The 16,963-nt window shown below is 30.8% G+C and overlaps 2 protein-coding genes across 2 annotated transcripts; one reads left to right on the top strand and one right to left on the bottom strand.

Moving 5' to 3' along the window:
* Positions 1 to 1,769: 1,769 nt before the first annotated feature.
* Mal-A4 (Maltase A4) lies at positions 1,770 to 7,263 on the bottom strand. The gene is made up of 5 exons (XM_073957943.1): positions 6,519 to 7,263; positions 6,195 to 6,448; positions 2,318 to 2,968; positions 2,102 to 2,245; positions 1,770 to 1,946 (listed from the first exon to the last, which is right to left on the bottom strand). Exons 1-5 carry the CDS (start codon positions 7,149 to 7,151, stop codon positions 1,871 to 1,873), a joined length of 1,758 nt encoding a protein of 585 aa, XP_073814044.1. The 5' UTR covers positions 7,152 to 7,263; the 3' UTR covers positions 1,770 to 1,870.
* A 2,530-nt stretch (positions 7,264 to 9,793) lies between these two features.
* Positions 9,794 to 16,010, top strand: Mal-A3 (Maltase A3). Its single transcript, XM_073990141.1, has 6 exons — positions 9,794 to 10,014; positions 10,075 to 10,535; positions 14,646 to 15,098; positions 15,165 to 15,616; positions 15,674 to 15,817; positions 15,894 to 16,010. Exons 1-6 carry the CDS (start codon positions 9,867 to 9,869, stop codon positions 15,958 to 15,960), a joined length of 1,725 nt encoding a protein of 574 aa, XP_073846242.1. The 5' UTR covers positions 9,794 to 9,866; the 3' UTR covers positions 15,961 to 16,010.
* The last annotated feature ends 953 nt before the right edge of the window (positions 16,011 to 16,963 follow it).

Genomic DNA, 16,963 nt, shown 5'->3' with positions numbered 1-16,963 from the left:
AATCCTTGAAATTGCCCATATAATCCATGAAAATATTATTTTAAATTCACAATTATTGCCCTGATAATCGTTGAAAAAGATTATTTAAAAAATCGACGATTATTTCCCTGATAATCTGTGAATGATATTATTTAAAAAATCCACGATTTTTGCCCTTGAAATATATTTTTTAAAAAATCCCCGATTATTGGTTTGAAAATCCTTGAGAAATATCATTTAAAAAATCGACTAGTATTGGTTTGTAAATCCTTGAAAAATATTATTTAAAAAATCCATGATCATTGTTTTAAAAATCTTTGCGGCAAGTCCCTGTTTGTAGGAGAGACACGTAAGGGGAATGGAAAGTGGAAAAAGTTGCTCGTACCGGCAATTTTCCGGCAATTCCTTTTATATTTTTCGTATTTGACATTATTTTCATTGTTTTGAAAACAAAAGTGGTCGGAACAGAATTGCAACGAGAAAAATATTATAGAAAAAATCCATAATTATTGCCTTGAAAATCCATAATTATTGCCCTGATAATCCTTGAAAAATATTATTTAAAAATCCACAAATATTGCCCTGATAATCCTTGAAAAATATTATTTAAAAATCCACAAATATTGCCCTGATAATCCTTGAAAAATATTATCTAAAAATCCACAAATATTGCCCTGATAATCCTTGAAAAATATTATTTAAAAATCCACAAATATTGCCCTGATAATCCTTGAAAAATATTATTTAAAAAATCCACGATCAATGCTTTAAAAATCTTTGGAAAATATTACTAAAAATTCCACGATTATTCCTTCAAAAATTGTTGGGAAATATTTTTTTAAAAAATCCACGTTTATTGCTTTAAAAATCTTTGAAAAGTATTATTTAACAAATCCACAAATATTGTCCCTATAATTCTTGACAAAAATTTTAAAAAAAATCCACCATTATTGCCATAATCATCCTTGAAAAATATTATTATATATAAAGACTATAATGTGCACTTCCTATTATATCATTCCTTTAAGCAACATAAATTTATTCTTGGTTTTATTTCCTCAAAGCCATTTTATTTTTACATTAATTATCTCATTATTACGCCCTCTCCCCGAAATTCCAACATAAGTGCATTGGCTCTTGACATCAGCAACACCGGGTGAGTAGTTGTTTATTTTTTATGACACTTTTGTTTATTTGTTTATTTTTATTGGAGCATTTTATAAATAAATACTTTATCAATGACCATTCACAAATAAAAGAAATACTTAATAATAAAACATACAACAGCAACAACGACACTATTGAAGTGCAATCAGAACACATTAAAAGCAGAGCACGATAATTGAACGTGAAACGTTGAGAGAATGAAACAAAACATCACATCAATGCCATAGAGTAAGTGGGTATGAGTGTGTGTGCGTGCATTGAATTTTTAGTAGAATTTTGTAATACTAACCTCATTATGCCAATGAAAGAAGAAAATTATGACACTACAGAGAAAATTTACAACCATTTTTTGGTTGTTAGCGTCTAATTTATTACAAAGCATATTCAAAGATAAGGAAAGGAAATACCAAGTTTGGTTTTTTTAAGCAATGTTTGATTATGAACAATAGGCCATTTTGCGTATTCCAGTCCCTTTGTAGTTTATTGTTACTTGGGGGGTTTCTCCACCCCATCATAATCATTATTACCACCCTTTTACATAGTTTTAAGTTATTTTTTATTAGTATCAGGCTATGAAATGTTTCATTTATTATCCATCCTTTCCTCTTTAAAATTCAAATTCCCACGTTAAAATAACTTTCAAGTTTATTTCAAACACACTTATTATTTCTTTACATTTAAATATTTCTAATTAACATTACCACAAGCCATATCGCCTTTGTTTCTACACTTTAACCGTTGACCTCAAAACCACAGCTTCTTTGGGTAGCAACTCAATTTTACTGCTCGCAACTTTATCACTGTAAAGACAAACAAAAGACCAACAAAAAACGGGACAATGAAAATCCCAAATGAATTTAAATCCAATTTAAACTCAAAACTCCGGAAGGGAATAGCAGCAAATAAGTGGCAATAAAACAACAATTAAATGCCACTTGAAAGATATGGAACTTACCCTTTGCGGCGTAGAGATTTGTCACTGAGGACCACATATTCAAATTCAGAGGGTAGATTTGAAAAGACATCATGCAAATTTACAACTTGGTTTGAATCGAAAATATTCATGAGGGTAATGTAGGTGAAATCATTGGCAAGGGAGCTGGAAAAAGGAACAACAACAAAAACAAAGCGTTATAACAAGAAATTATGAAAATCAAGGGTTTCCTCTTACCGCTTAATACCCAAAACATCATGACTGAAAGCCTTAACTTCAGTCTCACCATCTCTGAGGGTATCTTCATGCCTCAATTGTTGCAACTCCTTGAAAATATTCAAATGACTGCGGGCAATACCCCTTTGCCTTTTCAAATTCTCCGACTTGTAATTGGGACTGACAGGTAACCAGGTGCTGTCACCATCAGAAAATCCGGAATTCTTTTCATCATTCCATTGGAAGGGGGTGCGAGCTGGATCACGTGAACGATATTCATAGCCATCCTCATGGCCATTACAAGCTTGAGGATCCACCGTTTCTTCCCATGAAATCCACACATCAGTCATACCAATTTCTTCCCCATTATAGGTAATACTGCAACCGGGTAGGGTCAACAGCAACATATTGAACATATCAATGCGATCGGCTCCAAAACGTGTACCCACACGATTTTTATCATGATTTCCCACCACCCAGTTGGCAGTGCGACCAGCAGGCATCATGTTCAGCCACTCATTGATAAGATTGGCATAATGATAGGCATCCGAATCGTTCCACAAATAGCTAATCATTTGGAAATTGAAGGGGATTTGAGCACCCTCGGCCGTGGAGTTGCCATAATATTCCATGACAATGTTAATGGGTGACCAGGTTTCAACCATGAGGATTCTGAAAAAAGAAATAAACAAAATATTCATGCCTTGAAAATCCTCATAAAAAAATTATTTAAAAAAATCCACGATTATTGCTTTGAAAATTCTCAAAAAATATTATTTAAAAAATCCACGATTTTTGCTTTGAGAATGCTCAAATTATTTAAAAAATCCACGATTATTGCTTTGAAAATGCTCAAAAAAATTATTTAAAAAATCCACGATTATTGCTTTGAAAATGCTCAAAAAAATTATTTAAAAAATCCACGATTATTGCTTTGAAAATGCTCAAAAAAATTATTTAAAAAATCCACGATTATCCTTCGAAAGCGCTCAAAAAATATTATTTAAAAAATCCACGATTATTCCTTCGAAAGTGCTCAAAAAATATTATTTAAAAAATCCACGATTATTGCTTTGAAAATGCTCAAAACATATTATTTAAAAAATCCACGATTATTGCTTTGAAAATGCTCAAAAAATATTATTTAAAAAATCCACGATTATTGCTTCGAAATTGCTCAAAAAATATTATTTAAAAAATCCACGATCTTTGCCTTGGAAATCTTTGAAAAATATTATTTAAAAAATCCACGATTATTGCTTCGAAAATGCTCAAAAAATATTATTTAAAAAATCCACGATCTTTGCCTTGGAAATCTTTGAAAAATATTATTTAAAAAATCCACGATTATTGTCTTGAAAATCTTTGAAAAATATTATTTATAAAATCTACGATTATTGCTTTGAAAATTCTCAAAAAATATTATTTAAAAAATCCACGATTATTGCTTTGAAATGCTCAAAAATATTATTTAAAAAATCCACGATTATTGCTTTGAAAATCTTTGAAAAATATTATTTAAAAAAATCCACGATTATTGCTTTGAAAATGCTCAAAAAATATTATTTAAAAAATCCACGATTATTGCTTTGAAAATGCTCAAAAAATATTATTTAAAAAATCCACGATTATTGCTTTGAAAATGCTCAAAAAATATTATTTAAAAAATCCACGATTATTGCTTTGAAAATGCTCAAAAATATTATTTAAAAAATCCACGATTATTGCTTTGAAAATGCTCAAAAAATATTATTTAAAAAATCCACGATTATTGCTTTGAAAATGCTCAAAAAATATTATTTAAAAAATCCACGATTATTGCTTTGAAAATGCTCAAAAATATTATTTAAAAAATCCACGATTATTGCTTTGAAAATGCTCAAAAAATATTATTTAAAAAATCCACGATTATTGCTTTGAAAATGCTCAAAAAATATTATTTAAAAAATCCACGATTATTGCTTTGAAAATGCTCAAAAAATATTATTTAAAAAATCCACGATTATTGCTTTGAAAATGCTCAAAAAATATTATTTAAAAAATCCACGATTATTGCTTTGAAAATGCTCAAAAAATATTATTTAAAAAATCCACGATTATTGCTTTGAAATTGCTCAAAAAATATTATTTAAAAAATCCACGATTATTGCTTTGAAATTGCTCAAAAAATATTATTTAAAAAATCCACGATTATTGCTTTGAAATTGCTCAAAAAATATTATTTAAAAAATCCACGATTATTGCTTTGAAATTGCTCAAAAAATATTATTTAAAAAATCCACGATTATTGCTTTGAAATTGCTCAAAAAATATTATTTAAAAAATCCACGATTATTGCTTTGAAATTGCTCAAAAAATATTATTTAAAAAATCCACGATTATTGCTTTGAAATTGCTCAAAAAATATTATTTAAAAAATCCACGATTATTGCTTTGAAATTGCTCAAAAAATATTATTTAAAAAATCCACGATTATTGCTTTGAAATTGCTCAAAAAATATTATTTAAAAAATCCACGATTATTGCTTTGAAATTGCTCAAAAAATATTATTTAAAAAATCCACGATTATTGCTTTGAAATTGCTCAAAAAATATTATTTAAAAAATCCACGATTATTGCTTTGAAATTGCTCAAAAAATATTATTTAAAAAATCCACGATTATTGCTTTGAAATTGCTCAAAAAATATTATTTAAAAAATCCACGATTATTGCTTTGAAATTGCTCAAAAAATATTATTTAAAAAATCCACGATTATTGCTTTGAAATTGCTCAAAAAATATTATTTAAAAAATCCACGATTATTGCTTTGAAATTGCTCAAAAAATATTATTTAAAAAATCCACGATTATTGCTTTGAAATTGCTCAAAAAATATTATTTAAAAAATCCACGATTATTGCTTTGAAATTGCTCAAAAAATATTATTTAAAAAATCCACGATTATTGCTTTGAAATTGCTCAAAAAATATTATTTAAAAAATCCACGATTATTGCTTTGAAATTGCTCAAAAAATATTATTTAAAAAATCCACGATTATTGCTTTGAAATTGCTCAAAAAATATTATTTAAAAAATCCACGATTATTGCTTTGAAATTGCTCAAAAATATTATTTAAAAAATCCACGATTATTGCTTTGAAATTGCTCAAAAAATATTATTTAAAAAATCCACGATTATTGCTTTGAAAATGCTCAAAAAATATTATTTAAAAATCCACGATTATTGCTTTGAAATTGCTCAAAAAATATTATTTAAAAAATCCACGATTATTGCTTTGAAATTGCTCAAAAATATTATTTAAAAAATCCACGATTATTGCTTTGAAATTGCTCAAAAAATATTATTTAAAAAATCCACGATTATTGCTTTGAAATTGCTCAAAAAATATTATTTAAAAAATGCACGATTATTGCTTTGAAATTGCTCAAAAATATTATTTAAAAAATCCACGATTATTGCTTTGAAATTGCTCAAAAAATATTATTTAAAAAATCCACGATTATTGCTTTGAAATTGCTCAAAAAATATTATTTAAAAAATCCACGATTATTGCTTTGAAATTGCTCAAAAAATATTATTTAAAAAATCCACGATTATTGCTTTGAAATTGCTCAAAAAATATTATTTAAAAAATCCACGATTATTGCTTTGAAATTGCTCAAAAAATATTATTTAAAAAATACACGATTATTGCTTTGAAATTGCTCAAAAAATATTATTTAAAAAATCCACGATTATTGCTTTGAAATTGCTCAAAAAATATTATTTAAAAAATCCACGATTATTGCCTTGAAAATCTTTGAAAAATATTATTTAAAAAATCCACTATAATTGGCTTGAAATATTTTAAAATTCCTGTGCGAATGTTCATTGTTTTCATTTAATAAGTCCCTACCTTTCATCACCACCATTTTCCTTTCGGAAGTCATCCAAAACTTGACGCCATTCATAAACCAAATGCGGAGTTTCAGGCTGATCCACGGTATAGATATGATGGACATAACCATAATCATCTGGATCATCAGTCCAATCATTGCGGGGTTCATCAGGATAATTACCCTCGGCGTCGGGGGCAATTTCAAAAGCGTGATAAATGGCATCAACACGGAAACCGTCAATGCCCTTGCGCAACCAGAAACGTAAAATTTCCTAGGAAGAAAAAAATAAATAAAATTTTCCCAAAAATTGTCCCCCCTCAATCCCCCTTCCCCATACTCACATTCATTGCCTCCCTGACTTTAGGATTGCGGAAATTAAAATCCGGCTGCTTTTTGTGGAACTGATGCAAATAGTATTCCTGGCGTCCTTCATGCCATTCCCATGCCGAGCCACGAAACACACTTACCCAGTTATTGGGCACGGTTCTCGTGCCGTTAACAATTTTACCCGGATGCCATACATAGTAATCAGCATACTCAGGATCTCTGGCAGCCGACTTGATAAACCACTCACATTCATCACTTGAATGATTGGGTACAAAATCCAAAATAATGCGCACTCCCAATTCCTTGGATTTCTTCATCATATCTTCAAAATCTTCCATGGTACCAAACAAGGGATCGACTTCTGTGAAATTTGAGATATCATAACCAAAATCTGCCATTGGTGATTTCAAAAATGGCGACAACCATGTGGCAGCCATGCCAATTTCTTTCAGGTAAGCCAATTTACTGGTAACACCTTTCAAATCACCCACACCATCACCGTCGCTGTCCTTAAAGGATCGTGGATAAATTTGATAAAATGATGCCGTTTCCCACCATGCCTTGGCTTTGGCTTCAGCTTGTTGTGGTACGCAACAGATGCCCAAAAGTGCCACCAGACAGCAGCAATATGTCCACCTCGCCATCATGACGTCGAGTGTTTGATTGATTTATTTTTCTGTCTGAAATATGTTTCTTCCATCCGACTCTGACAAGTTCAGTCAGTCAGTCGGTTTTGATAAGCTTTACGGACTAATTACCAATCTTTGCTAATCTTTATTTGACCATATAGATGCGGAGAAGAATACTTAGCTAAACGATTTCGATTATTGGCATATTTGGTGTTAGTTATCTTTATGACACCCACCCTACATTAACGTTTATGGGGAGATATGTTCGCTCGGGTTCTTTTATGAGATGTTATAGTGTTTCCTTAACCCAGTAAACTAATTCGATATAAGTGGGACATAAGGAGAGATTAGATGATACATATTTAGAAATTTTCAGGGGATTAATAAGCAAATCTAGACGAAGGTCAAGTTGCGTTTCTCTAGAGACAAAGTGAACTTCCTTTGAAGACCAAGTGTCTTGCCTAAAAACGCCAAGTTGTCTTCCCATGGAAGAGCAAGTGGTCTATTTAAATGGAAAACGTTGTTATCGAAAACTATTTCTAAAGAAACCATTGTTATCGACAACTGTTTCTATAGAAAAAGTTGTTATCGACAACTGTTTCTATAGAAAAAGTTGTTATCGACAACTGTTTCTATAGAAAAAGTTGTTATCGACAACTGTTTCTATAGAAAAAGTTGTTATCGACAACTGTTTCTATAGAAAAAGTTGTTATCGACAACTGTTTCTATAGAAAAAGTTGTTATCGACAACTGTTTCTATAGAAAAAGTTGTTATCGACAACTGTTTCTATAGAAAAAGTTGTTATCGACAACTGTTTCTATAGAAAAAGTTGTTATCGACAACTGTTTCTATAGAAAAAGTTGTTATCGACAACTGTTTCTATAGAAAAAGTTGTTATCGACAACTGTTTCTATAGAAAAAGTTGTTATCGACAACTGTTTCTATAGAAAAAGTTGTTATCGACAACTGTTTCTATAGAAAAAGTTGTTATCGACAACTGTTTCTATAGAAAAAGTTGTTATCGACAACTGTTTCTATAGAAAAAGTTGTTATCGACAACTGTTTCTATAGAAAAAGTTGTTATCGACAACTGTTTCTATAGAAAAAGTTGTTATCGACAACTGTTTCTATAGAAAAAGTTGTTATCGACAACTGTTTCTATAGAAAAAGTTGTTATCGACAACTGTTTCTATAGAAAAAGTTGTTATCGACAACTGTTTCTATAGAAAAAGTTGTTTCTATAGAAAAAGTTGTTATCGACAACTGTTTCTATAGAAAAAGTTGTTATCGACAACTGTTTCTATAGAAAAAGTTGTTATCGACAACTGTTTCTATAGAAAAAGTTGTTATCGACAACTGTTTCTATAGAAAAAGTTGTTATCGACAACTGTTTCTAGAAAAAAAGTTGTTATTGACAACTGTTTCTATAGAAAAAGTAGTTATCGACAACTGTTTTTATAGAAAAAGTTGTTATCGACAACGGATTCTATAGAAAAAGTTGTTATCGACAACGGATTCTATAGAAAAAGTTGTTATCGACAACGGATTCTATAGAAAAAGTTGTTATCGACAACTGTTTCTATAGAAAAAGTGGTTATCGACAACTGTTTCTATAGAAAAAGATGTTATCGACAACTGTTTCTATAGAAAAAGTTGTTATCGACAACTGTTTCTGTAGAAAAAGTTGTTGTCGACAACTGTTTCTATAGAAAAAGTTGTTATCGACAAATGTTTCTATAGAAAAAGTTGTTATCGACATCTGTGTCTATAGAAAAGTTGTTATCGACAACTGTTTCTATAAAAAAAGTTGTTATCGACAAATGTTTCTATAGAAAAAATTTTTATCGACAATTATTTCTATAGAAAAAGTTGTTATCGACAGTTTTTTCGATAGAAAAGTTGTTATCGACAACTTTTTCGACAATTATTTCTATGAAAAATTGCATTCCCCCTTATTCCGATTCCGATTTAGGACATTAAATTTATTTTTTTACTTTAAGAAATGTAATCCACTCTATTTCTAGAAGTTTTTTTTTTTTTTTTTTTTGTAATTATTACTTTTGCTTTTTGTTGTGACCTATATTTACAAAACTTCTTAATCATAAATTTTATATTCTATTAGTTGTATCTCCAGATATATTGTAAATATCAGTAGCAAAATGTAACACAACCTTTCAGTGCTGGGTAGCTTTGGTATTTATCACCGTAAAGACAAATGCGACAGTAATGACCAAAAACCATATCATAAAATTATTGACAATAATTTATTACCACTAATCCACCTGTTTTCTTTTTCTGATAAACCAAAATTGTAATAGAAATTGAGCAAAACAGACTAAATGGACATTGTAAAAAAATTAAAAAAAAACGAAAAATCTGAACTAAAAATGAGACTTAGGTAAATTGATTACTTTAAAAATTAAGAAATATTTGCGGGGTGGTCCACACCTGGACTTAACAACCGCCAAATTAAATTCTTGAAAACCTGTAGTTTCCTCTTTAAGTCCCTAAAATTATTTTAAGTACAAAATATATTCTAATAAAGGTCTACCACAGTTTGAAACATTTTCGACTTATTCCACTCTAATAATTAATGGCAAATCGCTTCATGTTTATCACAATCCAGTCGGCATAGCTTATCTGTTACGCATTGAAGATTATAAATCGACAAATTTTATGGAAAGTCACTACATTAGGCCATAACTTGTGTACCGGTTAACAGGGCCAACGAAATGAGAGCGCTGCAATTGATTTGCCTTTTGGCATTGGTATTCGGAAGCCAGGCTGCCGATTTAAAATGGTGGCAAACTGCATCATTCTATCAAATTTATCCCCGGTCCTTTAAAGACAGTGATGGAGATGGTGTGGGCGATTTGAAGGGTAAGTGTATAAGTAGCTCCTCAAAGCGTGCCCGACCTTAATTGCAAATTTTCTCTGCAGGTATTACCCAACAATTGCCCTACTTGAAAGAAATCGGTATTACAGCCACATGGCTTTCGCCCATCTTTACCTCACCCATGGCTGATTTTGGTTATGATGTTGCAAATTTAACTGAAATTGATCCCATCTTTGGTACCATGGAGGATTTCGAAGCTTTGATAGAAAAAGCCAAGGCCATAGGGGTGAAAATTATTTTGGATTTTGTACCCAATCACACAAGTGATGAATGTGAATGGTTCATAAAATCAGCAGCTGGAGATCCAGAATATAAAGATTTTTATGTCTGGCATCCGGGTAAAATTGTTGATGGAGTGAGGCAACCACCCACCAATTGGATTAGTGTTTTCCGTGGCAGCATGTGGACATGGCACGAACAACGTCAGGAATACTATTTGCATCAATTCCATGCCAAGCAGCCTGATTTGAACTATCGCAATCCAAAAGTTATGGATATGATGAAGGTAAGGGGAATGAAGAAAAAGGAGAAGAGAAGACACCACTTTTCCATAAAACAAAATTGGTCGATATCAACTTTTTCTATAGAAATAATTGTCGATAACAAAGTTTTCCATAGACACAGTTGTCGATAACAACTTTTTCTATAGAAATAGTTGTCGATAGCAACATTTTCTATGGAAAATATTTTGATAACAACTTTTTCTAAAGAAATAAATGTCGATATAGAAACAGTTATCGATTACAAGTTTTTCTATAGAAACAGTTGTCGATAACAAGTTTTTCTATAGAAACAGTTGTCGATAACAACTTTTTCTATAGAAACAATTGTCGATACAACTTTTTCTATGGAAATAGTTGTCGATAACAACTTTTTCTATGGAAATAGTTGTCGATAACAAATTTTTCTATGGAAATAGTTGTCGACAACAACTTTTTCTATAGAAATAGTTGTTGATAACAACTTTTCTATAGAAATAGTTGTTGATAACAACTTTTTCTATAGAAATAGTTGTCGATAACAACTTTTTCTATAGAAATAGTTGTCGATAACATTTTTTTCTATAGAAATAGTTGTCGATAACATTTTTTTTCTATAGAAATAGTTGTCGATAACATTTTTTTCTATAGAAATAGTTGTCGATAACAACTTTTTCTATAGAAATAGTTGTCGATAACAACTTTTTCTATAGAAATAGTTGTCGATAACAACTTTTTCTATAGAAATAGTTGTCGATAACAACTTTTTCTATAGAAATGGTTGTCGATAACAACTTTTTCTATAGAAATGGTTGTCGATAACAACTTTTTCTATAGAAATAGTTGTCGATAACAACTTTTTCTATAGAAATAGTTGTCGATAACAACTTTTTCTATAGAAATAGTTGTCGATAACAACTTTTTCTATAGAAATAGTTGTCGATAACAACTTTTTCTATAGAAATAGTTGTCGATAACAACTTTTTCTATAGAAATAGTTGTCGATAACAACTTTTTCTATAGAAATAGTTGTCGATAACAACTTTTTCTATAGAAATAGTTGTCGATAACAACTTTTTCTATAGAAATAGTTGTCGATAACAACTTTTTCTATAGAAATAGTTGTCGATAACAACTTTTTCTATAGAAATAGTTGTCGATAACAACTTTTTCTATAGAAATAGTTGTCGATAACAACTTTTTCTATAGAAATAGTTGTTGATAACAACTTTTTCTATAGAAATAGTTGTCGATAACAACTTTTTCTATAGAAATAGTTGTCGATAACAACTTTTTCTATAGAAATAGTTGTCGATAACAACTTTTTCTATAGAAATAGTTGTCGATAACAACTTTTTCTATAGAAAGAGTTGTCGGTAACATCTTTTCTATAGAAATAGTTGTCGATAACAACTTTTTCTATAGAAATAGTTGTCGAAAACAACTTTTTCTATAGAAATAGTTGTCGATAACAGCTTTTTCTATAGAAATAGTTGTCGATAACAACTTTTTCTATAGAAATAGTTGTCGATAACAACTTTTTCTATAGAAATAGTTGTCGATAACAACTTTTTCTATAGAAATAGTTGTCGATAACAACAGTTGTCGATAACAACTTTTTCTATAGAAACACTTGTCGATAACAACTTTTTCTATAGGAATAGCTGTCGATAACAACTTTTTCTATAGAAATAGTTGTCGATAACAACTTTTTCTATAGAAATAGTTGTCGATAACAACTTTTTCTATAGAAATAGTTGTCGATAACAACTTTTTCTATAGAAATAGTTGTCGATAACAACTTTTTCTATGGAAATAGTTGTCGATAACAACTTTTTCTATAGAAACAGTTGTCGATAACAACTTTTTTCTATAGAAACAGTTGTCGATAACAACTTTTTCTATAGAAACAGTTGTCGATAACAAATTTTTCTGTAGAAACAGTTGTCGATAACAACTTTTTCTATAGAAATAGAAATAGTTGTCGATAACAACTTTTTCTATAGAAATAGAAATAGTTGTCGATAACAACTTTTTCTATAGAAATAGTTGTCGATAACAACTTTTTCTATGGAAATAGTTGTCGATAACAACTTTTTCTATAGAAACACTTGTCGATAACAACTTTTTCTATAGGAATAGCTGTCGATAACAACTTTTTCTATAGAAATAGTTGTCGATAACAACTTTTTCTATAGAAATAGTTGTCGATAACAACTTTTTCTATAGAAATAGTTGTCGATAACAACTTTTTCTATAGAAATAGTTGTCGATAACAACTTTTTCTATAGAAATAGTTGTCGATAACAACTTTTTCTATAGAAATAGTTGTCGATAACAACTTTTTCTATAGAAATAGTTGTCGATAACAACTTTTTCTATAGAAATAGTTGTCGATAACAACTTTTTCTATAGAAATAGTTGTCGATAACAACTTTTTCTATGGAAATAGTTGTCGATAACAACTTTTTCTATAGAAACAGTTGTCGATGACAACTTTTTTCTATAGAAACAGTTGTCGATAACAACTTTTTCTATAGAAACAGTTGTCGATAACAAATTTTTCTGTAGAAACAGTTGTCGATAACAACTTTTTCTATAGAAATAGAAATAGTTGTCGATAACAACTTTTTCTATAGAAATAGAAATAGTTGTCGATAACAACTTTTTCTATGGAAATAGTTGTCGAAAACAACTTTTTCTATGGAAATAGTTGTTGAAAACAACTTTTTCTATAGAAATAGTTGTCGAAAACAACTTTTTCTATAGAAATAGTTGTCGATAACAACTTTTTCTATAGAAATGGTTGTCGATAACAACTTTTTCTATAGAAATGGTTGTCGATAACAACTTTTTCTATAGAAACAGTTGTCGATAACAACTTTTTCTATAGAAACAGTTGTCGATAACAACTTTTTCTATAGAAACAGTTGTCGATAACAACTTTTTCTATAGAAACAGTTGTCGATAACAACTTTTTCTATAGAAATAGTTGTCGATAACAACTTTTTCTATAGAAACAGTTGTCGATAACAACTTTTTCTATAAAAACAGTTGTCGATAACAACTTTTTCTATAAAAACAGTTGTCGATAACAACTTTTTCTATAAAAACAGTTGTCGATAACAACTTTTTCTATAAAAGCAGTTGTCGATAACAACTTTTTCTATAAAAACAGTTGTCGATAACAACTTTTTCTATAGAAATAAAAGTCTATAACAACTTTTTCTACAGAAATAGTTGTCGATAATAACTTTTTCTATAGAAACAGTTGTCGATAACAACTTTTTCTATAGAAACAGTTGTCGATAACAACTTTTTCTATAGAAACAGTTGTCGATAACAACTTCTTCTATAGAAATAGTTGTCGATAACAACTTTTTCTATAGAAACAGTTGTCGATAGCAACTTCTTTTATAGAAATAGTTGTCGATAACAACTTCTTTTATAGAAATAGTTGTCGGTAACAACTTTTTCTATAGAAACAGTTGTCGATAATAACTTTTTCTATAGAAATAGTTGTCGATAACAACTTTTTCTATAGAAATAGTTGTCGATAACAACTTTTTCTATAGAAATAGTTGTCGATAACAACAGTTGTCGATAACAACTTTTTCTATAGAAACAGTTGTCGATAACAACTTTTTCTATAGAAACAGTTGTCGATAACAACTTTTTCTATAGAAACAGTTGTCGATAACGACTTTTTCTATAGAAACAGTTTTCGATAGCAACTTCTTTTATAGAAATAGTTGTCGATAGCAACTTCTTCCATAGAAATAGTTGTCGATAGCTACTTCTTCTATAGAAATAGTTGTTGATAAGAACTTTTTCTATAGAAATAGTTGTCGATAACAACTTTTTCTTTAGATAACAACTTTTTCTATAGAAATAATTGTCTATAACAACTTATTCTACAGAAATAGTTGTCGATAACAACTTTTTCTGAAGAAATGTTCGTCGGTGACAAGTTTAAATGTAGAAATAGTGTTCGATAACAACTTTTTATATAAAAATAGGTTTTGATAACTTCTTCTTCAGCAAAAGTTGTCAATAACAACATCTTCTACAGCATAAGTTGTCAATAACAACATCTTCTACAGCAAAAGTTGTCGATAACACCTTTTTCTCTTTAGGACGTTTTCCGTTTCTGGTTGCGCCGTGGTGTTTCTGGTTTCCGTGTTGATGCTGTGCCCCACACCTTCGAAATCAGTCCCGATGCTGAGGGCAATTATCCCGATGAACCACGCAATCCCTATGTCAATGATCCTGAGGATTATGAATATTTCCAACATATCTATACCACAAATCAACCGGAAACCATTGATATGGTCTATCAATTCCGTCAGGTTTTGGAAGAAATGGATCAAGAATTGGGCGGTGATGATCGTATCATTATGACCGAAGCCTATGCTCCTTTGGATGTCATAATGCAATATTATGGTAACAGTACTCACGATGGTGCTCAGATTCCTTTCAATTTCCAATTGATTAGTAATTTGAATAAGAATTCCAATGCCTATTACTATGATGAACTGATCAATACCTGGCTGAGGAATATGCCCGAAGGGAAGACAGCCAATTGGGTGGTAAGTGTGAAGATCCTCTTATATCTCAAATATAAAGTACCCATTTAATAGATTTTTTTCTCTTAGCTTGGTAACCATGACCAAAGTCGCATTGGCTCCCGCTTAGGTGAAGATCGCATCGATATCATCAACATGCTGCTCTTGACTCTGCCCGGTTGCAGTATCACCTATAATGGTGAAGAAATTGGCATGACCGATGTTTGGATTTCCTGGGATGAGACTGTCGATCCACAAGCCTGTCAATCAAATCCAGAAAATTATGAGCGTTTGACCCGTGATCCAGTCCGCACACCATTCCATTGGAATGATAATAATTTGGCTGGCTTTACTGAGAGCTCTACAACCTGGTTGCCGGTGGCCGATAACTACAAATACGTCAATGTTAAGAGAGAACGTGGTATCTCCTACAGCCATCTAAATGTGTACAAACAATTGCAGAATTTGAGAAGAGAAACGACAATTCAAAAGGGTGAGAGTGAAGTTAAGGCTCTGAGTGAAAATGTTTTGGGCATTAAGCGGTAGGTTTTTTTGGGAGGTCTTTATGAGAAACTTTACTTAATCTGCTTATATTTAAGATCTCTTGCTGGTTATCCCACATATGTTGTGCTTTTGAACATCCATGACCATGTGGAGTCTCTGAATTTGAACAGTGCCTTCAGCGGCCTTACAAGTTCGTTGGAATATGTTGTTGTCACCGATCGCAGTCCCAGACGCAAGGGGTAAGTTATTTTGGCTTGAAGAAGAACTGAAGAGTTCTTAATCAATTATCTCTTTATTTTATTTTTTTCGTTGCAGAGATTTGGCCAACACCGATTTGATTACTTTAATGCCCAAAGAAGCTGTTGTTTTGAAGACTGTTTAGAACATTTTGATTGTGAACAAAATAATTTTAAAAATAAAAAAATAATAAAACATTTTGTAGTTGCTCTCTTAATTGTTCCGTTATAAAGAGGACCTTTGAAGGATGTGATTCATGTATTATGTGAAACAACACTTGTAATGGGGAAAGACATTTGAATCTTCTCCAAGATGGCCTCTCTGTTTGGGCCTTCTATGAAAGCAGGAGGCGCCCGGGTCTTCTAAAACTTCTATGAGAGGGCTTTTATAAAGGGGCTGTAATGCCCTCTTCATTATCAGGTATATCCCAAGGATATCTGCCATGGAAATTGGGATACCAAAACGTCTTATTCTATATCTCCAGTGTTCGACCACTATTGGTAAGGCAGGGTATATCCCAGAGATATCTGCCATGAAAACTGGGATACCAAAGCGTCTTATTCTATATCTCTTGTATATGATCACTTTTGGTAACGCAATTGAGCTTTAACTCAGAAGGTCTTTTTAATACATGACAATTCCGTTATTTGAACACTTTCGCCAACCTATTATTCATTGTTATAAACGTGGGAATTTTTCTTTTCATTTTCATTCTTTTGGAATGTCGCTAATAGAAGCGGGGATATTCGCAAGATCCGACACTCACCAAGACGTTTTGATAAATATTGACAAGTGTAGCGTGATTACAAGTTTACGATGGACAGACACGCATAGTCCGATAGACGAAGATCAACAGTTTCTTAAGAAACAAAAAGATTATCAGTTTTTTTTTTTTTTTTAAGGAGAACGCATGACTTACAGGAAGACCAAGAAATCTTCTTCTTGAGTAGAGGAGAAATGGGGACTCAGCTTTATGAGTAGCGACCTCTGGTTGCCGAAAATTGAACATAAATGAGTGTTGATAACTGTTAATAGCAAAGAGAAAAACCAAAAGTAGGTGTTGCCAACGATATAGCAAAGACACTTTCCAAAAGGTGAACATCATACATGTGCAACTATTGGCATCTAGGTGGCGCCTATATTTGAAT

The sequence above is a fragment of the Musca autumnalis genome, unplaced genomic scaffold (assembly GCF_047663935.1).
Source record: "Musca autumnalis isolate F117 unplaced genomic scaffold, ASM4766393v1 scaffold_5, whole genome shotgun sequence".
In the NCBI taxonomy this organism is placed as follows: Eukaryota; Metazoa; Arthropoda; class Insecta; order Diptera; family Muscidae; genus Musca; species Musca autumnalis.
This window is presented reverse-complemented; position numbering and strand designations above follow the sequence as displayed.